Source organism: Selaginella moellendorffii, unplaced genomic scaffold (genome assembly GCF_000143415.4).
Source record: "Selaginella moellendorffii unplaced genomic scaffold, v1.0 SELMOscaffold_104, whole genome shotgun sequence".
Lineage (NCBI taxonomy): Eukaryota > Viridiplantae > Streptophyta > Lycopodiopsida > Selaginellales > Selaginellaceae > Selaginella > Selaginella moellendorffii.
In genome coordinates, this window is record NW_003314365.1 from 81218 (window position 1) to 103921 (window position 22704).

Sequence of the window (22704 nt, forward strand, 5' to 3'; positions counted from 1 at the left end):
GACTCTGTGGCTGAGGCATAGCTGCTGCTCCTACTCCTGCTCCGTGATCCTGGTGTTTCTCGCTGTGTTCTTGGTCCCGGGAGTTGAGTTTGCTTTGTTGGATATGGGTGACGTGGTCGGGCCAGATTCTTTGAGGTGGTTGGAGATGAGCTTTTCAGTTTGATGGTAGATGAACGGCCCAGATGTGGCGCTGAAATTAATTTATCCGTTCGGAAATTTTTCGCTTGGAATTTTGTTGAAGGGGCGGAATTTTTGTGAATGCTGGTCGTGGTATTTGCTGGAGGAGGCATGGTTGTGTGTTCTTCAAGTGATTGGTGAAGGTAATCAATGTTTTCTTTTGTGGAACGTGTCAAGGAGGTCGAGGCGTTGAGAATGTTGTTCTCAGCTGGTGGAGAAATTGAGTTCAGGGCGAGCAGTTGACGTTTTCCTTTGGCGATGTTGATGTGTTTGTGAGAAATTGTCGGTTTTGGGGCTGATTCATGGTTGGTCCCGACCGTTCCGAACGCCGACTGCCTGACCGCCCGACCGTGGTTATCGACCGGCTGTGAAAATGCCGAACGGCCGAATGGTTCACAAATTTTTTTTGAAAAAAAAAAACATTTTTAGTAAAACCACATTAATAAAAGTAGGAAAACCAAAGCATTAAACCAAACCAAACCAAACTAAACCAATGCATTAGACCATACCAAACCAACTACTACTCATCTTCTTCAACATCTTCGGCAAGTCCCTCGACATCTTCGGCATCTTCCTCAACAATCACATCTTCATTTGGAAGATCTTCTTCGGCTAAATCTTCTATACCAAGAGATTCAAGCCTAGCTTGCATCTCTACAATCCTCATCCATTGTGGTTCGATTGCAATTGTGTCGAGATCGATCTCTAGGAACTTCATTCCTTCACTTTCAATACGATCCACCACTCTGGTGTTACTATGTACATAAACCAACTTCTTCAAGTTCTTTGGAAGCAAGCGATTGCATCGTTTGGTTTGGATCAAGTTCCAACTACTCCAATTTCGCTCACATGGAGAAGAGCACACTCCTTGGCTCAACACACGAAGTGCTAACTTCCTAAGCTCAGGCATCTTATATCCATAGGATTCCCACCAAGACACTGGGAATTTCCTTTTTACTTTGCTCTTCGGCAAATCCCAATTGATAGCTCTTCCAATTCCTCGTCGAAACATATTGAATTACTCATCTAACTTCTCTTCTAGTTGAGTGTCCCCACAGCAATAGAGTGATAAATAATCCATCCAATCACTTCTTACCTCAGCATCCAAGTTTTGCTCAAGGTATGAAGGATTCAAAGCATGTGCAGCGCTGTGCATAGAGCTATGCATCATAAACCATCGAGCTCTCAGTTTATATTGGTCTTCAACCAAGACACACTTAATTGCATCAATTTTATCTGCATCAAGCTTGCCATCTTGAGTTGCAAGCTCCAATCCTTCAATCATACGATACATTGCTTCATAAATTAATCCTATTGTTGCGCTCACGATCGGCAAGACTTAACACCTTCAAAATAGGAGCTACCATAACCAATAAAGTAGAAGCATTCTTCCAAAATTCATCATTGAAAATTGTTGTACGAACATCTTTGGCATCCTTTGTGTTATACCACTTCGACGATTCAAATTCTGCACTCACTATGAATCGTCGAAGGCACAGGAAAACATCTTCATGCTGGAGCTGGCTGACCATAAGAAAGATGTAAGCGAATCGAGTCTTTGCAGGCTTCATGAGTTCTCTAGAGCAGAACTTTCGAAATAAAGCAAGTAACATCGGCTTCTCAGTTATGAACTTCACGATCTTCTCACAGTCATTTACGATCTTAGACACTCAATCAAACTTCCCAATATCCTCCAATAACAAGTCCAAAACATGGCACATGCATCGATTGTGTAAGATAAAGGGGAATTCTTCTCTCATATGTTCCCCCATTGATACACAATTCGAAGCATTATCAGTGATGACTTGAACAACATTTTCAACACCAACATCCAAAATGATGGGTCTAAGTTGCTCCCAAAGCCAAAGACCAGTCTTCTCTTCTCCTTTGGTGTCAACACCCTGCCAAAATACTGAGCTATGGATAGAGGTAACCATGAAATTTATGAATGATCTGCTCTTTATATCAGACCATCCATTAGTCATTATTGTACATCCAAACCGAGTCCATCCATCACGAAAGGGAGCTAACTTCTCCTTGATTAAAATATAGTGACAAGTGAGCTGAGTAGTACGAAGCTTCTTGTAACCAAGAATCCTCGATGCAACACTAGGTCCAGCACTACAAGCGGCTGCGATCATTGCATGAAAATATGGGCTTTTCACAACATTAAATGGTATAGCATTCAAGAAAATGAACTTTGATATCGCATCATCTAAGTTCATGTTTCTTGCATCATCAAGCATTTCCTCAATATTGCCATCTCGCATTCGCTTTCGACCAACAAATGATCCCTCATGGCCTATATGTAAGCTCCTGAGTTTGGACTTCCCAGGAGGTCACCCAGCCCAGTACTATTCAAACCCAAGGATGCTTAACCCCAAATATCCCAAGACCCTTAACTGATTGGAAAAAGGGGTGCACTCTTGTTCATGGGCCCTTTCCCTCTATATTTGAACCCCATGGACCGTCTCTCGAGTCGTTCTCTTTAGTTGCTTACACTATAGAAGCACTCATAGGTTGAGATTGACTAGCACTTTGTGTACCAGCTCCAGAAGCAGATGCCCCATCAAAATGCCTACTCTGTAGATTTGCTACAGAAGGTAAAGACAAAGGGGCGTTTGCGATTTGCTCCACAAACATTCGGCGAGCTTGGTTCTGAACATGAAGAGGAATGTTTGAAGCACTACATGCTTCAATATCATGCCCAGAAACTTTAGCAAGATGCGCCTTGATGCGTTTCGGCGGACCACCATACATTTTACCACAATAATTACATTTCCAACGCCCAGCTCCTTTGCCGGAAGCATAAGGAGTGAGCTTGGTAACATGGGACCATGCCCAATCGGGCGCCATCCCTCAATTGTGCCAGAATCGCTACAAATCTCTACAATCAAATCTCTGGAATCACTGAATTTCTATTTTAGGGCAAAAACTTCAAGCGTCGCGGACTTGGCAATTTGATTTGCGAGGCCTCAGCGCTGCTCCACGCTCAATCGAAAGCAGAGGCAGGTACGCATGCAGCTCCTATGCCCTCCTCGCAGCAGCAGCATCAGAAATCTAGCACGATCACCATTTTTTTTGCCGAATGGAATCACCGAATGGACCTGTCTGACCGTGTTCGGCCGACCACGTTCGGCGGCAGTCGGGGTTTCAGCCGAACGCGGTTAGGACCAACCATGGGCTGATTCAAGTGGATGCAGGGTCTGGGGTGAGTGTGGATGGTGGTGTGAGTTATCTTCATTGTCGCTGATGATGAGGTGCTCTTAGATCAGCGGTGGCAGTGAAGTGGAGTTGAATTGTTGGAGTGTTTGTTGCTGGAGCTGGTGTTGTTGGAGTGAGTTGAGCCTGATTGTTGAGATGTTGGCTTCGGTTTCTTGCTGGGAGTTGCTCCTTTTGATTCTGACTGTTCTTCGGAGCTGTCACTTTGTTCTGTGGAGTTTATTTGGGTTGTCCACGGATGTTTGTTGGGAAGAGCTTGGTGTAGAGCGATTAGCAGTGGGAATATTACTGTCCGCATGGTCTGTTTTTTTAGTGTGGCGAGGATGGAGCAGTCGAGAAGCTTGAGAAGGAGCTCGTGGAGATGATGAGCCATGTTCACACGTTTGCCGTCAAGTAGAGCTCTGTAGACTTCTACTATGCACTTGCCAATGGTGCGATCTATTGGGCGAAGTTTGTAGTAGAGGAGGAGGGCTTTGAGGCGATCCATATGCTGTTCCTCGATGTCCTCCCATGTGAGCTCACCGGTAATTTCTCGATTGGCCTTGATGATTTGCTGTGGAACTTCTCCTGAAAATTTGAGCAGTCCCTTGTTGGAGATTTTGAAAACGGAGGCAATTCTTGCTGGGCTGAGGGTGATTTCGTTGGTGCCATCGATTATGGTGCCGTTCTTGGGGTTGAAGGAGGTGGCCAGCTTCCTCGCTAGTTTTTGATCAGGGTGTGTTGAAAAGGCCTTGTGGAGGAGCTCAAATCCATGGCCCTTGAGCCAGGTGGTTGTGTCGTTGCTGGGAAGCCTAGGAATATGGTGTATGACGTATCTGAGGCGCCGGGGTGGATGAGTTGGCATCTTTCTCTTCATTTTCAGTGGTTGAAGTGCTCGCCCCGTTAGGGTTCTTGAAACCTGTAACTGTTGGTTGGCTGATTGTGTGGCGCTCGATTGTTGGTGATGAATGGTAGAGATTTGTTGACGGAATTGATGTGGTTTGATTTGGCTTGATTGCAGATCAATGGTGGATATTGCTGATGAAGTTAACTCAAGTTCAACTATTGATATTTGCTCAGGTGGCATTGATCCAATAGTAGCTTGGGACTTAGAGATTTTTGCTGCTGTTTATTGCTGAAGTTGGTGGATGAGTTCGTGTTGAGTTGAGTTGAGTTGTGTCGAACTGATTTGAGTTAAAGTTTGTCTGCTGGGGTGAGTGTCGATTGTTGGTTTTGGGGTGTTTGTCAGTTTGGGTCGGAAATTTGCTGAGGTGCTGATGCTGAATATGTCGATGTGATATGGTCGAAGCTTGTTGAGGTTGACGATCTCAATGAAGTCTTCAGCGAGTGTGCTGACTTTGGCGGTGCCGTTGGGGTATAGTTCAATGATTTTGAAAGGTCCTTGCCATTTGGTGTGGAGTTTTCGGCCAAGTTTGCCGATGGGTCCTCGGTATCAAAGAACATGATCGTCGACGTTGTATTTGGGAATGTTATACCGGGATGCTTGTCAGTCATGCCGAGCTTTTCTCTGTTTTTGGATGGCGTGAAGTGTCCAGAGGGCGTTGAGTCGGAGTTCGTCGAGATGTTCGAGTTGCTGAAGCCTTTCTCGAACTGCATGTTGCTGTTGCTTTTGCTGTGGCATGTCGGAGAGGTATTGCTTCGGCCCACTTGGTAGTGTAATCGGTGGTGATGATGATGTACTGATTTCGTTGACGGGTGCTGACTTGGGGTCCGATGAAGTCGAGTCCCCATTTCTGAAATGGTGCCATTGGGAATGTTGGGTTGAGTTGTTGAGTCTGAGTTTTTTGGCAGTAATCGGTGTTGGTTGACAGTATGTAGTGTTGGAACTTTTGAAGTGAGTAGATCATGCCAAGAGCTTCTTTCTTGGTGGTGGTGTAATTTCATTCAGCTGGGTTGAGTAGTCAGCTGGCGTAGTAGATTGGTTGATCTCGGTTGTTGTGTTGAATTTGGCTGAGAATTGCACTAGTGACAATGTCGGAAGTGTCGACATGAATGTGGAACTCTTGTGTCCAGTTGGGCTTGGAAAGGATTGATGCTGTTGTTAGTTTGAGTCGGAGATTGTCGAATGCTTGTTGCTGTTCAAATGTCCATGTCCATTGGGCATCTTGCTTCAATCCATTGGTGAGTGGTTTGGCAATGTGAGCGTACTTGTGGATGAATCGTCGGTGATATCCGACTTTGCCGAGGAAGCGCTGAAGTTCTTTGTCGGGGTTGAGTGCTATGTCTTTGTTCTCCTCGCACTTGTTGAGGCATTTCTCCAGGCATTCAAGATGTCGATCTTCTGAGCTGAAAATGCTAAAGTCGTCCATGAAGACTCTCATGAAGTTGGTGAGGTATTCTCGGAAAGTGTTGGTGACGAGCCTTTGGAAGGTGAATGGGGCATTGTAGAGTCCAAAAGGCATTCGTCGGTAAGCATAGGCTCCCCATGGACTGATGAATGCTGTCTTGTGCTGATCTTCTTCGGCAATATAAATTTGGTTGTAGCCAGAGAAACCATCGAGGAAGGAGTACATCTTGTGTCTGGCAACTACGTCAAGAACTTCATTGGTAAACGGTATCAGGAAAACATCTTTTTCAGTGGCGTCGTTGAGCTGTTTATAGTTGACGCAGATTTGAAGTTTGCCATTTTTCTTCGGCACAACCACCAATGGTGAAAGCCATATCAGATTCTGAATCGGGTAGATGTACTTGACTTGGAGAAGCTTGTCGAGTTCTTTCTTTACTTGTTCCATCAGATTCGGATTCATCCGGTAGGCTGCTTGTCTTCTTGGTTTTGATTCTGGAAGAAGGGTGATGGTGTGAAGGCTGAGTTTTGGCGAAATTCCCTTAAGGTCTCGATAACTCCAAGCAAACAAGTGTTTCTTCTTTCGGAGAAGATTGATGCCTTTGTCTCGAAAACTTGCCGAGATGTCGGTGGCGAGTACAATGTAGTGTTCGTTGCCGTCGTCGGCAAGGCTAAATTTTTCGAGTTTTTGGTCGGCTGGAATTGACGGAATGTAGGCAACTTTGTTGTGGTTGTCGACTGTGAATGCTAGTGGCGCTTCGAGTTTTGTATCTCGAGTGACTGAATTTTTCAGTGCTGATGTAATTGGGGGTCGTTCTCATTGGAAGTCGGCGACAATTCGGAAGAGGTCGATCTCGGCCAAAGGTTCGAGATCAGGGTAGGCTTTGAGAATTTGTTGTTCTTCATAGTCGTCGAGGCCATCTTCGAGATTATATTCTTCCAAGTCAATAGGTCGGTTGTGGCTGGACAGCGATTTGGTCGCTTTTGTAGACACAGTTGTCGGTCTGTCTGGTCTGCGAAGGATAAGATTGTCATTGGGCCAATCTTGATAAACTTGGGCAGTTCGGAGCCAAGGTCAACCGAGGAAAATTGAGTATCCATTGGTCTGCTCTGGTAGTTTGAGGATGACATAGTTGACTGGTATTTCGACGCCTTGAATGGTGGGGTTGACTTTTCGGATGATGCCTTTGGGTTGAATAGATCGGTGGTCGGCTATTCGGACATTGAAAGGTGCTGGGTGGACTGGGTCGATGTTGAGTTGTTGAACAAGACTTTCTTCAATAATATTAACGCTAGAGCCGCCGTCAATTATGGCTCCTCGAACAAGGTGTTGTCGAGTCGTAGGTCAATTGTCGGAACATCATTATGACAATCGCTTGGTTGAATCTCAGTGTGAGACACAAAATCCCTAGGCCCCAAAGTGGAGCCGAAAGGGTGCCATGTGGTGGTGGCCGAAGCGAAAGCCAAACGAGCGTAACACGTTTGGACTAAAAGCTCTGACTTCAAAGGTCGAGAGCGGGAGTGGAACTCCCAACAAAGTGCTCAAGGAATGAGCACGAAGCGAGCCATAAGCGAGGCTCTACAAAGGGACCCGAGATGGAGTCCGAGATGGACGCGAGATGGAGTCCGAGATGGACCCGAGATGGAGTCCGAGATGGACCTGAGATGGAGTCCGAGATGGAGTCCGAGATGGACCCGAGATGGAGTCCGAGATGGACCCGAGATGGAGTCCGTGATGGAGTCCGAGATGGACCCGAGATGGAGTCTGAGATGGACCCGAGATGGAGTCCGAGATGGACCCAAGATGGAGTCTGAGATGGAGTCCGAGATGGAACCGAGACCGGGACCGAGACTGAGACCAAGACCGAGACTGAGTCCGAGTCCGAGTTCGAGTCCGAGTCCGAGCCCGAATACTAATACAGGCAGTTGGGTGAAAGCCCAAAGCGTGCGTCTCCCAGGGAGGGGGGGCTGCGCGGGGTTCCAAAAGTATAGTAGGGAGAGTGTGGGGGTTGGAGCCCAGTGGAGCCAGTTTGGCCAGGAAAGGCCAGTTTGGCCTAGGAAGGCTAGACCCAGTGTTGGGTGATGAGTTGACCATTGGGAAGTCCAAGACTAGAGTGAACACGAACGGACAAGCGGGATAGCTTGGTGAAGTGTTCAAGAGCCGGCTCTAGTTCCCCCGGAAGATCGACTGGCTGATGCTCCCAGTCCAAGTGTGGGTGGCACTACCTACTTGGATACCAGGCGTGGCTCAACGGAACCTCGCTCTAAGCCCATGGCTAGAGCACCCAAAGGTGGAAGGCGGGGAGAGTACCCAGGTGGCTTGCGTAAGGCCACGGTGTTCCGAAATGTTGTCCCAAAGGCCCAGACTATGGAAAGGAAGAGGAGCAGTCCTCTGGGGTAGTGACCAAGGACACAGTCATGGGGAGAGGAAGTCCCAGAGGACCGTGGGACTTAGTGGTCGGGCCTGTGGGCCTCGATCCAGTGGCAGTGTTGGCAAACACGGCCAGGGGCAGAAAGGGATTTAGTGGGGACTGATAGAGGGATATTGGGGAAGGCTGTTCCCCTTATCGGTGGGCATCCTAAGGATGCTAAGGAGTGGATTTGAGATGACCACTCACGAATGGTTTGCCTAGTCTTGGAGAGCCAAGACTGTGATGCAAGTGGTGTTGGACTACCAATGTGGCAAAGGTGATTGAGCATGGCCTTAGCGTAACAGGCTGCTATATCGGTGGTACCTTTGAGTGTCGGTCATGGGATCAGACACATGGAGCACTTGGACCAGGTGTAAGGGTTGAGTGGCATGGATGCCATTCTTGGGGCTAGCAAGTCCCAAGTCTTGGATTGGACTTATGGAGGTTGTGAATGAGACTCCTCCAAGTGGTCGGAGGTGTGGTTAAGTGACTAAAGTAGAATGGAAAATTTAGTCGCTTACACTTAGTTCAAAATGTGTCAATAGCTGTCTGTGTCCAGTTGAGTGTGGGCGAGTCTGTCAAAGTGTTGGTCTGTGCAGATGTTAGATTGGTGAGCTGTTTGGTGAGGTAGGATGCAATCTTCAGCAGTTGGCCGATGGTGATCTGAATATTTTGGTTGAGGATAGTCTCTGCTACTTCTTGGATTTTGTCGAAGTTTGCTGAATTGTGTTCTGGTGTCAGTGTCAATGTTGGACGATTTGTCTGTCGGTTTTCTGGTACTGAGTCTTGGCATTGTTGTCGAGCTGGTGATGGTTGAGCTTCATTGTCGGAGTCTAAAATCACTAATTCGGGTGGTTGTAGAGCGAGTTGCCGTTATATCTTGGTAGCTAACTTCTGCTTCTTTTCCCATTCCCGGAGTTTTGTCAGGCTCTCAGGGCCTTTCTCTTTACTATCTCCGGAATCTCTGTCTGGTTGTTGTTGTTTTTCTGCTCGAATTTGTGCTCGGGTTTGTACTACCATGACTTGAGGATCTGAGTCATCATTGTCAGCATAAGGTAGTTCGTCGGTCTCGACCATCTTTGTTGCTGGTGGTTGCTGCTGGTTTTGATCTTGTTGTCGAGGAGGCGGTGGACCAAGTCTCGGCGGACCGCCTTGGTTTTGAAGTCGAGGTTGCCATGCTCGGTTGTTACAATTGCCTTGGTAGCCATGGTCTTGATAACCTTGGCCTTGGTATCTTCGGTTTTGGTATCTTGGGTATTGTTGGTATCCTTGGTTGTAGTTGTCTCGGTTTGCTGGGTAGTTCCAGTTCGGCGGGTGTTGTTGATCGTTGTAGTTGTTGTTGTAGTTGTTGTTGTAATTGTTGTAATTATTGTAGCGAGGTTGATCATTCCATTGTCGACTCTGGTGTTGGAAGTTGTTTCTTAGCAATCTCCAGTTTGTTGGAGGTGGTGGCTGGTAATTGTTGAAGTATTGATTTGGATATGGTTTTTGAAATTGCTGTCGGGGATAGTTCGAGACTTGTCAAACTTCTGGAGAATTTCAAAATCTGCAAGTTTTGGCATCATGACCTTCTTTGGTACAGATCTGGCATTTGGAGATTTGGAGCTTGTAGTCACTTGCCAGATGTCCTTCGTTCTTGCACTTAGTACACCAAATTCTAGATCAAAATTCTTTGATGTCGGCCTTGGCTTTTCCCTTGAGCTTGTCGATTGTTTTCTTGAGTTTCCGAAGTTTTGACTTGGTGCTCTCTCCAAGTTCATCTCGGAGTTGTTGTCCGAACTGCTATCAGAATCTGAGTTATCTGTGTCATCTACTTGTGCTGTCATTCGTCGAGCTTGAACATCTTGATGGGCTCTTGTGAGTTCGAGATAAGTGGCAACGTTGATGTGCATTGCTGCTTCTCAGAGGGATCGTTGGAGTCCTTGCATGTACCATTGGTAAAGTAATGTTTCGGTGGCACTGTTGCCTCATTTGCTAGCATGTTGAGTGAAGGTTTGAGTGTAGTTGTCGATGGATTGACCAGACTTCTACTTGAGTTTTTGGATCTTGTGATTGAGTGAGGGAAGACTTGAATTGGTCTATGAGCTTGAGTGCGAGGTCGTTGAAACTTGTATTTTGAGGAAGCGTTTGAGCCCATTTGTTGGCTCTCTTTCGAAAGGGTACATCAGAAATAGTATGGAAGTTCAGTCGTCTGGCTGTTGATTTGGATTGCTTCTCGGAACTGTTCAACATGTTTCTTGGCATCTTCTGACTTCAGACCATGAAATAGTGGATAAGAGACGTGTCTTCCGATAGGTATGTTGGCGACGGCGGTAGTGACTGCCATTTGCTGTTGGTAGTAATGTTGGTATTGTCGAGGTTGTTTTGTCAGGTTGTCACCATGGAGTCCTAAGGTGATTTGTAGCAAGGGGTTGTCGAGGTCAATAGCAAAGTTGGTGTAAGAAGAAGGTGGTGAATTGTTGTTGTTATTTAGTGGACTCTTCTCTGTTTTTTCTTCTATGTTGGGACTGTTTTTGGGTGTGTCATTGACGTCGTCGTCAGTATCGGGTTGCTTGCCGGTGTTGATTTTTGGAAGATGGTGCTCAAACTTGTTGTCGATGTATTTGTCAGAGTTATGTTGTCTTGGTTGTGGTTGTTCTTCTAAATTGTCAAAGAGTTCTTCGAATGTATAGTTGTGTGGTGATTGTGGTTGCTGTGGAAGATTGTTGTCGTCGTCGACGATTGGTTTGTCGATCTCGTTGTTGTTTGATGATTGGAGCTGTTTGGCAGTTTGGTGTGAGTTGTTGACATCGAGTGCTTGACTATTGGACGATTCAGGTTGTTCATCTTTACTGCTGTTGACTGAGTATATCGGAGTGCGACTGTAATTGGTGAAGTCGAGTTGTTGTCTCGTCAGCGTGTTGAAGTTGAAAGCGTGTTCGAAAGGTCTTGCTGATAGTGGGCTTCGGTAGATGTTGGAAGCAAATGTGGGATATATTGGTGTTGTGAATATCGGTCAGTATGGTGAAAATGGTGTTGGTCTGGTGAAGTCTGTGAAGCTGGGTGGGAAACTTGGTCGTTCGTCATCACTGTAGATGGGGTTGGTGAATGTACCTTTGAAGTGGTTGTATGCTGCTTGAAAAATGTTTTGTTGCTCGGGCGTAGTCTGTGTCGACTGCTCAAATGTTCGGTCGGGCTCAGGCACTTTGGTGGGTGCTGTCGAGGGTGTTGATTTAGGCTCGGGCACTTCGGTGGGTGCCATCGAGGGTGCTGCCGGTGGTGTGTCTAGTGGTGTTGTGTACTCGTCGTATTCTTCGCAAATGTCCAATACTGGTTTGTTGGAGTTAGCTCGCGGTAATAATTTGTGTCGGATGTAATTCTCTCTCTTGGAGGGTTTAACAATTTGATTCAACTTCTCTTAGTCTTTCTTTCTCTTTGTTTATAAATTCTTCAAATCTCTATCTAAACTTCGGATAAGCCGTTGTCGGTCTTCTTCCGACTTTCTGGATGTTCTTCGTGGTTTTGGATACATGCATTCTTCTACTGGTTGTTGGTGTCAGATTTGTGTCTGCAGTCAATCATGCAGTTCGGGTAGAACTTCGGGAAGACTGTCGGCAGGCCAATTGTCGATAAAGTCGTTGTGAGGTTGTTATTTCTTTTCTATGCAAATATTGACGGTGGTGCGTGTTGGGTTGTGTTCAGCCGAGTTGTGTTGGGTCGAGTGTGCTGGTGCAGTATGCAGACTGGTCTTCCACTTGCTGGTGCCGAGATGGAGTTTGATGAAGAGTTTCGGATATTTGGGTTTGTCTGGAATGATTTCTTCAATAATGTCGTCGAGTTGTTCGAGTCCAGATTGGGTGATGGCGTGATTGGCAAGAGTTGTTGCAGCGAACGTGTTGATTTTGAACCGAGTTCGGACTGTTGTTTTGGTGCTGAGCTGCTGACTCTATCGGAGGGGTTGTCGAAAAATTGGTGGTGCGTTGTCAAGTTGTCCCTCGACAAGTTCTCTGATACCGGGTAATAGAGTGATGGGTTCGTTGTTGGTGTAGGTTCTGAGGATGTGCTTCGGTATTTGGAGTGGACGCAGGAATTGGAATTGTGTCGGAGCACTAGGATTGCTGGGTCGACGACTGCACGGAAGATGAGTTCGTTTCAGTAGTGGTGTCGGTTTGTGTCGAGCGCGCTGGTTGAGGTCTCGAGCTTGGAGTGGGTGGTCTTGTGCTCGGAGATGGAGTTCGCCAATGAAGCTGTTGAGGGTGTCCGCTGATGAAGGTGCTGGTAGATTGGAGTTTCTTGTCAAAGAGGGCTGTTGGTGGTCTTTGTTGGTGATTGGACTCAGAGATTGAGTGAGAGAGCTTTCAGATTCTGCAAAGATCTCCTCTGAGAAGGGTCTGCCTCTACTGCGTTGGGCGGCGATCACTTGGACGCCATTGATCCATATTGGTGGTGGCATTTGTTTGTTGAATTTGGGCGAATTGGGTGGCGAATTGGGTAGCAAATTGGGTGGCAAATTGGGTAGCGAATTTTGGCGAGTTGGGTAGATTGCTTGATCGTTCTTGCTATCTGCGCACAAAGAATGGAGAAAGAATGGAAGAATTTGTGAACCTAAAAGGGAATTCAAAAGCCATGGTTGCCAAATGAAGAGGTGTGAAAACTCCTCTTGGCTGGAAATCTATTGTTAGTAAGAAAACAAAAGAGAAAAAAGCCCAATCTCCAAGGGCAGAGAAGAAGCATGAGAAAAAGAATGCTATGTATTAATAAGAAAAATGATGGAATGGAGATAGGGATCCACAATTCGGATTCCCCCTTTTGAAAGGCTAGTGGTTCTAACTGCTAGCATATACTATATGCTGTGCATGATTTAATCTATGGCTCCGATGCAACCCTGGGTTCAAAGTCGGAGTCCCCTGAGCCTGGGTTTTTGGTTAATACACGATGTGTCGAGTGTAGTGTTTTGCGTAAGCTTGTGGGTGTGACTAGGCTAGTGGAGTCATGTTTTAAAGCTTCTCCTTGTCCCTTACCATGCTCGCAGTGGCTTAACGTACCCATGAGCAGTTGAGGGACTTCTTCAAACCTCACAGATCCTTGTGTTGTATCATCGCCTCGCTTGCCATGCTTCTTCTCTTGTCAGCCATCAGCTATGCAGAGTCTAAACCTGCAAGCAGCTCTTGAGGAATTGTTTGCTCTCACCTGATGCTCGATCAAGGCTCTCACAACGTACTCGGGACTAGACTACAGTGGATATCACTGATGCAACAAGCTTTAGGTTCCGAGTCTAAGTTAGTTGCACCAACTCAAAGATGTTCTGTTCTGTTTCATGGTTTTGAACATGGTTTTTCTATAGGAACAAGCATCAGACTGGAAGCTTTTGGGTGGTGTCTTGATGAATTAAGCTCCCCGAGGGTTTCATCTTGCGAAGAAGAGAGAAACAACTACCCCCAACCTTCAGCACTCTTGACATTTCCAGATGCCTTGCAACTCGAATCTCTTGGGCAGAACGCACCGGTGCTCTTGAGGGGGGTGCCTGGATCAAATCAAACTGATGGGAAACATTCGCGTGCTAGCTGAGCGCCATGCCCAGAATTTCAAGAAACGATTCATGAAAGTAACAAACACGTTAACAAGCTATTAATGCATAATTTGGACGGGAACCTGTTGGCCGGATATCTGGCTCGAATAAAAACAATTATTGGCAAGGTCACAGGTTCGAACCCACAGCCAGAGACCCAATTAAATTTTACTTCGCTTGCGCAAGGCACCTGGGTCTTTATGGAATTCGCTGGAGTGCTTGAGCAGCAGCAGCAGCCACGATGATCATGGTCAGTGTGTCGATCTAGCCCAGACTCTTCCTTTTGCTTTAAAGTCATGCTGGAACGCGTCTCAGCATTGCTCGCTTGAACGCCAACAGGTTTGGACGAGGAGAGGAGCTTAAACTTGCAGCCCGCGTGACTCGCAATGCAGCCTTGTCTACGAAAGTATCATTGCATTTCAGCTAGAGGGGGTGTCCAAGTTTGAATCCACCACTAGCTCCTCCTACATGCTTCGTCAAAATAGCGAATCGCCGAGGACTACTGACGACCTGGATAACGATACGCTGCTCCACACTTTCGAGCAGCGTTTGACTGCCACGCTTGTGCCAACCTCATGTAAGAAAGAGTGGAGCTGAGCGAGAGCGTAGCCTTTCTTCTCGACGTGGGTCCTTGCAGAGCATTGTGTTGTATCATTCCACCGCTTGTCATGCTTCTTCTTTGCTCTCACCTGACGCTCGATCAAGGCTCTCACAGGCTGCAGTGAATAACAAAGGAATCACTGGTGCATCAACCCTCAGGTTCTGAGTCTAATCAGTTGCACCAAATCAGGGATGTGCCTCTCGTGTTTTTGGGAGTGAGTATTTAATTTCATGGTCTTGAACATGGCCAGAGGATTTGATCTTGCAAAGAAGAGAGAAACAAATAAATACCCCAACCTCCAGCACTCTTGACATTTCCAGATGCCTCTCAACTCTGCTCTTCAAGAGGGTGGTTGGATCAAATCAAACTTGCTCATTTTCCAGAAACTTTTCTTGTTCCGAGAAACAAATTTTGCTCCAAAAAAATTCCTGGAACCAAGAAGAGAGGCTTGGAAACGTTCGCGCGAACTTGCCCACGTGATTGATACGGAACAAGAAATCAGCACGCGTGCCATTCACTCAAAATCAATAACAAGCGAAACACTTTAACAGGCTATTAATGTTTAATTTGGACGGGAACCTGTTGGCCGGATATCTGGCTAGAATAAAGAAATTTATTGGCAAGGTCACAGGTTCGAATCCACAGCCAGAGAACCACCTAAACACACTTTTTTCAAGTGTAGGCGATGTTGGAGTTTCTCCGCGATATTGGAATTTCCTTGTTTCTTCCTCCCGCAGGCTCGAGAGACAAAAAAGACAGTGGTCGATCTAGCCCAGAAACAAAGGATCCTGGAATGTGTCTCTCGCTTGGAACGATAATAGATTTGGAGGAGGAACTTGCGCCTCGCGTGACTCGCAATGCAGCCTTGTTACGATCGCACAGAGTGCTGCAGACTGCCAAGGAAGAACACGAACGCTGAGCGGCACACTCTGCAAGCTGGAACGCGAGCGATTGAGCGGAGCAGAGACAGGACACGACCCTGGACATCGGTTTACCGATGCCCAAGAGTTTTGGCAACCTTCGAATGGCTGTGAGTCATGATCTCCAGCCCAGAGGACAGGTCCAACTAGCATCGGACTTTTCCCCACTCTTTCATTCTCCAGCGCTGAAATTTGGCTCGACACTGGCCTCGTCTAGCTTCCCAGATCTCCCCAGCAGATCCACCAAGCATCTTAAGTTTTCCATGATCGTGGACTTGCTGTAGTTTTGGGCTATGGACGACAAGTAGTTCTCATCCCGAGATGACTGCAGGCAGAAGACCTCGCTCTGATCACAGTAGCTTGCAAGATGCAAAGGAGGGAGAAACGTTGCAAAATTTTTTGATTGGGTCTCTGGCTGTGGATTCGAACCTGTGACCTTGCCAATATATTTGTTTATTCTAGCCAGATATCCGGCCATCGGGTTCCCGTCCAAATCGGACACTAATTGCTTCTTAACGATATCATACCTTCACCATAACGGCGCAAGCTCTCGCTCATTTCTAAGCATCCTTTCTAAACCTGTGGGAACGTTTTATAAGGCTGTCATCCTTTCTGCGGTTGTCAAGCTCAAGAAAGAAACCATTATGGAATGAACATTTCACCACTGAATCCCTGGGATAACCTACCTTTTCTTCTTTTGAGAAACAAGGTTTCCCTAACGACTGAATGTCCGAAGATGGCTTGTTTGAGCATTGAAGATTAAATTGATCCAGGCACGCTCTTGATTAGCAGCAAAGTTAAGAGTACAAGGCTGGAGGTACTTGTCTGTTCTTTCAAATCCTGGGGAGCTTGAGATTTCATCAAGGGGCTTTCTTGTCGTGTTCTATCCAAGTTTGATGCTTGTTCCTAGCAGCAACAGGAAAAAATCCATGAAATTTCAAGTCACACCCTGTGTGAAGAAGAGGGGGCAATGCATGGAAAGTACTCGGGGAAAAGGTGACTGTCCACAACAAGAGTATTTAGAGCAAAAAGGGCGAAAGATGAACTGTGGGAAAGCAATGCTTTCACTGCAACGTATATCCCTTGTGCCCTGCTGATCAATCCAAAAGCCACAACACTGGTGGTAGTGCAGCAGCTCCTCCGTCCCACGTTTAAATTCTACAAGCTCTTGCCAGGTGCAAGGTTCCATGGCCGTTTGCGACAAGAGAAATGCTGGTCACGTCTTTCGAACTGGAGCTACCTGAATTGGATGCCGTGGTTGGCTGCTTGCGAACAGTTAAGCTATCAATCACTGTGCCTCTTTTGTTATTTTATTCACTCCAATGGTGGTGATTTGCCAGGTCCCCCAGGAAGCAGAGACTATCGTCAAGGAGACCATCCATGGTTTTAATGCTTCTCATTTGCCTCCTCCAAAAGAGGGCGTCATTCGCATGGAAGCCAACGGTGGATTCATCCTCCAGAAGATTAGCGACGAGAAATGCTACATAAGGTACGCTATTAGTTTTTTTTTTTTTTTTGTTTTCTTCTTAAGATAGTCACTACTACTTTTACAGAGCAGTAATACACCTGGACCTTAAGCTCGACCTTGTTCCGACATGGGTGATTAACTTCCTTGGGCGTCAAGTTGTGGGACACGGCTTCAGGCTATACCTCAAGGTATATTTCTTTCCTTTTGGGGTGAAAAATGTCTAAACTTTGTGTGTTACAACAGACTGTTTCTTCTGTTAAAGAGAGCAAAGTGTTTCAAGAATGCATCAGGCAACAGCCACTCTACAGCCGCATAACGTTACAGATGCTACCAAAATCGAGCCACGAAAATGGATACAAGAGTTGAGGTGCTTTTCATAGGAACTATTCATAAGCTTCCTGCACAAGAGCATTTACATTTATAAACAATTTATAAACAAAGAGGAGCTTGAGGCCCACCGATACTCCTGAAAAGTCCGAACTTATTCATGAGACATATGCAAGGTGGGTTTTATAAGATTTCTGTTGTTTTGCATGTCTAGAAAAATCTGCTGCAGTCAAGCTCAAGAAAGAAACCATTCTCTTCTCGATGGAATGAAACTCTCACTTGCTCCATGCTCTGGCGAGGCCATGGCAAACAAAATGGGTGCACTCTTCGTCTCAATCTGACAAGCAGCTGATGCAAAGGCTACTTTTGAGAAACAAAGCGTAAGTATGCTGCAACAAGAACCAGCAACAGCCGTTTAAGGTATTGTCGTGGAAGATGGCTTGCCTAAGCTCGAGTTTGATTTGATCCCGGCACCATGGTCCCGGGAATCTATTCTTCACTTGGTTGTCAAAGCTTGGAGGTCCATAGGTTTGGATCCTTTCAAATCCTCGGGGCGTGAGACTCTGGAGCTCCAAGTTTTGATGCCTTCTCTTGGCAATAATATAATATATTGCTCTGAAACCGTGAAAGCTTACTCACCCGCAAACAAAACTCCAGGGTTGCACCAGACATCCAATAAACCTGTGAGAGCCTTGACCAAGCTCAAACTCAATCAGCTCAGAGCAAGCTTTCTCAAAAGTTTCCAAAGAGCAGATGGCATAACACAAAAAACGTATACCAGGTCACCAACTCATCTCATCACAAGTTGCGTTGTGGTCACTCCACGCCTTGGATGTTGATGAACTACAGGCCTCCATTTTATCTTGGAAAATGCTCGAGGCCAAAGGGTGGCGAAGATGAGGAATGAAGCGATCTGGACTGGACAAGAGTATAAGCAAAATGAGCACGAGAAGAACCACACATACCGCGGAAAAGCAGTGCTTGTGCTTGTGAGCCTAGTTTGAAGATGTCCGAGACTGAGAAGAAAGACCATGCTGCTCGACTCATAGAGCACGCCCGGCAGCAGCACACCGCCCGGGTAAAGAGCCCCCTGGATCGAAAATGTGCAGCAGTAGCGTATAATGGCAATGGCGGTGGTTTTCCATGGCATCGTTCTTGAGCCTTGACGAGGAGGTGCCATCCAGCGAAGATTTGCAGGAAGGAGGAGCGATCTCGAGCGGTGGGCGCCTGGGCGAGAATGCGGTGAGCACAGATCTGGGAGGGGGAAGGCGCATCCACGAGGAAAATCGTCTCCAGCGGCCTCGAGGTTCCTTGCTAATCTGGTCATAGAAAGGTATGGAAAGTGCGGGCGCTGGAAATCTTCCAGAAGATGAAAGATCGAGGTTCTTTCTCGTGGAAGATTGCGATCGCGGCATTTGCCCTTGTTACTCTTTTTCGAGCATCCAGTTATTTCCCTTGGCAGCTATCAATGCCGATCCGCGCGCTAATCATCGCCGCGTTACGGTGCTCCGTTGGCGAGCATGCCATCGCCGAGATCTTCTTCTGCCAAGAACTGGACAGACACTTGCATCGGGTGGAACCAGGGCATTGCCGTGTGAGCTCGAGACTGGCATCCCAGCCTGATCGGCGCCACATCCCAATCGAATCGCCGCCCCAAGCTCCAATTACTACAACGACAAGCCAAAGATGGTGACGGTGTTATTGTCTCAGCTCCAGGATTGCGAGGAGATCAGACAGCAGGGGTATGGCGTCCTCCAAAGGCCGTGGTTGATTTACCCTCCAGCAGTAGTCTTTCAACCAGGCCTGGAGCGGGGCCTTCTGCCAACTTAAGTCGAGGTTCCTGGTGTTTCTCACCTGGATCTCTGCCACATCGCCATTGATAGCTGCAAGAATTCGATCGACGAGCATTTGCTGGGCAAATGCGTTCCAGAAGAAAACATTTCCATCTTCCATTTTGTGGAGGACACCCAAGGCATCCGCGGCGCGCCCGCACTTTCCATACATTTCCATGACGAAATTCGCAAGGAATCTATGACGATCAGAGCAGCGTCTCCTCCTCGTCGTCAAGAACAATGCGATGGAACCATTCGTTAACTACAGGTAAGCTTCGTCAAAATAGCAAATGTCGCAAGGACAGCGATAGCAGAGGTGACGCTGCCACCATTGGGCGACCTGGATAACAATACGCTGCTCTGCACTTTTGCTCGCATTCCAACAAGGAAGTTCTTCACCCGAGCAGTGCTTGTCTGCTGCGCTTGGCTGGATGATCCGGTCTGGCTCAAACCAAGACAAGCCTTCAAACAATACCTCGCAAAGCAAGCATCACAAGCATTGCTTTTGTGATTTAAAGCGGTATGTATATACTCTTGTCCAGATTGCTCAAGAACGCAGAAGAGACTGTCTTGAGCTTCATTCCTCACCTTTGCCACCTTTCGATTTTCGCCAAGCGATGTGAAGAGGTGTGAAAACTCCTCTTCACTGGAAATCTGCTCGATCTCCAAGGGCAGAGAAGAAGCACGAGAAAAAGAATGCTGTGTATTGATAAGAAAAACGATGGAATGGAGATAGGTATCCACAATTCAGATTCCAGTTCTAATTGCTAGCATATACTATATGCTGTGCATGATTTAATCTATGGCTTCGATGCAGCCCTGGGTTCAAAGTTGGAGTCCCTTGAGCCTGGGTTTTTGGTTGATACACTCTGCTCCCCTGACAGAACTAGACACCGTCCTCGGTGCGAACATAGTCAATTTCCATCGCTTGTTGTTGTTGCTGCTCAAGTCGATAGAGGCGATGTTTTTGCTGCGGGAGTGTAAGCTCGTGGTTAGGGACACTGTCTGGTGGATCTGTCCCATCTTCCTGGAGGTCGGCTACCTCAGCCAGTAGGGCGGTATGATCATCCTCGAGCTTTCAGTAGTGGGTGTTGAGCTTTTCGTATTTGAATTTGTAGGTGAATTTGTGAGCTGCTGATGGGGTTGATGGCTGCTTGGAGACGATCTTCCTGATGTCTTGGAGGTCAGTGCAGATCTGCTTCATCTCTTTGAGCTGAGCATCCAGCTGTTGGTTTAAAGGCTCATAGAATTCCTTCTTGATCGCTCCCCGGGTGTATATGAAGGAGTCTTGCTTGAGAAGATGCTGTGCAATGTCAACTCGTGTTGGGAAGTAGTTTGCTTGCTCGCGGTGCATGCGTTGATCGAGGGCTTCAAACAACTTGCGGGTGTAGTAGCTTGGGTCACAAAGTTTATCTTCGTACTCCTTCCTGATCTCGTCATAATCATGGCCTACCTGACTCTGTGGCTGAGGCATAGCTGCTGCTCCTACTCCTGCTCCATGATCCTGGTGTTTCTCGCTGTGTTCTTGGTCCCGGGAGTTGAGTTTGCTTTGTTGGATATGGGTGACGTGGTCGGGCCAGATTCTTTGAGGTGGTTGGAGATGAGCTTTTCAGTTTGATGGTGGATGAACGGCCCAGATGTGGCACTGAAATTAATTTATCCATTCGGAAATTTTTCGCTTGGAATTTTGTTGAAGGGGCGGAATTTTTGTGAATGCTGGTCGTGGTATTTGCTGGAGGAGGCATGGTTGTGTGTTCTTCAAGTGATTGGTGAAGGTAGTCAATGTTTTCTTTTGTGGAACGTGTTGAGGAGGTCGAGGCGTTGAGAATGTTGTTCTCAGCTGGTGGAGAAATTGAGTTCAGGGCAAGCAGCTGACGTTTCCCTTTGGCGATGTTGATGTGTTTGTGAGAAATTGTCGGTTTTGGGGCTGATTCGAGTGGATGCAGGCTCTGGGGTGAGTGTGGATGGTGGTGTGAGTTATCTTCATTGTCGCTGATGATGAGGTGCTCTCAAATCAGCGGTGGCGGCAAAGTGGAGTTGAATTGTTGGAGTGTTTGTTGCTAGAGCTAGTGTTGTTGGAGTGAGTTGAGCCTGATTGTTGAGATGTTGGCTTCGGTTTCTTGCTGGGAGTTGCTCCTTCTGATTCTGACTGGTCTTTGGAGCTGTCACTTTGTTCTGTGGAGTTCATTTGGGTTGTCCACGGTTGTTTGTTGGGAAGAGCTTGGTGTAGAGCGATCAGCAGTGGGAATATTACTGTCCGCATGGTCTTTTTGTTGAGTGTGGCAAGGATGGCGCGGTCGAGAAGCTTGAGAAGGAGCTCATGGAGATGATGAGCCACGTTCACACGTTTGCCGTCAAGTAGAGCTCTGTAGACTTCTACTCTGCACTTGCCAATGGTGCGATCTATTGGGCAAAGTTCGTAGTAGAGAAGGAGGGCTTTGAGGCAATCCATATGCTGCTCCTCGATGTCCTCCCATGTGAGTTCACTGGTAATTTCTCGATTGGCCTTGATGATTTGCTGTGGAACTTCTCCTGAAAATTTGAGTAGTCCCTTGTTGGAGATTTTGAAAACGGAGGCGATTCTTGCTGGGCTGAGGGTGATTTCGTTGGTGCCATCGGTTATGGTGCCGTTCTTGGGGTTGAAGGAGGCAGCCAGCTTCCTCGCTAGTTTTTGATCAAGGTGTGTTGAAAAGGCCTTGTGGAGGAGCTCGAATCTATGGCCCTTGAGCCAGGTGGTTGTGTCATTGCTGGGAAGCCTAGGAATATGGTGTATGACGTATCTGAGGCGTCGGGGTGGATGAGCTGGCATCTTTCTCTTCATTTTCTGTGGTCAAAGTGCTCTCCCCGTTAGGGTTCTTGAAACCTGTAACTGTTGGTTGGCTGATTGTGTGGCACTCGATTGTTGGTGATGAATGGTAGAGATTTGTTGACGGAATTGATGTGGTTTGATTTGGCTTGATTGCAGATCAATGGTGGATATTGCTGATGAAGTTAACTCAAGTTCAACTATTGATATTTGCTCAGGTGGCGTTGATCCAACAGTAGCTTGGGACTTAGAGATTTTTGCTGCTGTTTATTGCTGAAGTTGGTGGATGAGTTCGTGTTGAGTTGAGTTGAGTTGAGTTGTGTCGAACTGATTTGAGTTAAAGTTTGTCTGCTGGGGTGAGTGTCGATTGTTGGTCTTGGGGTGTTTGTCAGTTTGGGTCGGAAATTTGCTGAGGTGCTGATGCTGAATATGTCGACGTGATATGGTCGAAGCTTGTTGAGGTTGACGATCTCAATGAAGTCTTCAGCAAGTGTGCTGACTTTGGCGGTGCCGTTGGGGTATAGTTCAATGATTTTGAAAGGTCCTTGCCATTTGGTGTTGAGTTTTCGGCCAAGTTTGCCGATGGGTCCTCAGTATCAGAGAACATGATCGTCGACATTGTATTTGGGAATGTTATACCGGGATGCTTGTCAGTCATGCCGAGCTTTTCTCTGTTTTTGGATGGCGTGAAGTGTCCAGAGGGCGTTGAGTCGGAGTTCGTCGAGATGTTCGAGTTGCTGAAGCCTTTCTCGAACTGCATGTTGCTGTTGCTTTCGCTGTGGCATGTCGGAGAGGTATTGCTTCGGCCCACTTGGTAGTGTAATCGGTGGTGATGATGATGTACTGATTTCGTTGACGGGTGCTGACTTGGGGTCCGATGAAGTCGAGTCCCCATTTCTGAAATGGTGCCATTGGGAATGTTGGGTTGAGTTGTTGAGTCTGAGTTTTTTGGCAGTAATCGGTGTTGGTTGACAGTATGTAGTGTCGGAACTTTTGAAGTGAGTAGATCATGCCAAGAGCTTCTTTCTTGGTGGTGGTGTAATTTCATTCAGCTGGGTTAAGTAGTCAGCTGGCATAGTAGATTGGTTGATCTCGGTTGTTGTGTTGA

General features: G+C 46.9%; 1 protein-coding gene across 1 annotated transcript; it reads left to right on the forward strand.

The window, feature by feature from the left end:
* Nucleotides 1-16342: 16342 nt before the first annotated feature.
* Nucleotides 16343-17115, forward strand: LOC9646801. Its single transcript, XM_024663849.1, has 4 exons — nucleotides 16343-16438; nucleotides 16504-16652; nucleotides 16717-16819; nucleotides 16875-17115. Exons 1-4 carry the CDS (start codon nucleotides 16373-16375, stop codon nucleotides 16995-16997), a joined length of 441 nt encoding a protein of 146 aa, XP_024519617.1. The 5' UTR covers nucleotides 16343-16372; the 3' UTR covers nucleotides 16998-17115.
* Nucleotides 17116-22704: the final 5589 nt, after the last annotated feature.

Coding starts and splice junctions, on each gene's coding strand:
- LOC9646801 (XM_024663849.1), top strand. CDS start 16,373: ATGCTGGTCACGTCTTTCGAACTGGAGCTACCTGAATTGGATGCCGTG. Junction 16,439..16,503: donor TGGTTGGCTGCTTGCGAACA/GTTAAGCTATCA, acceptor GTGATTTGCCAG/GTCCCCCAGGAAGCAGAGAC. Junction 16,820..16,874: donor GCTTCAGGCTATACCTCAAG/GTATATTTCTTT, acceptor GTGTTACAACAG/ACTGTTTCTTCTGTTAAAGA.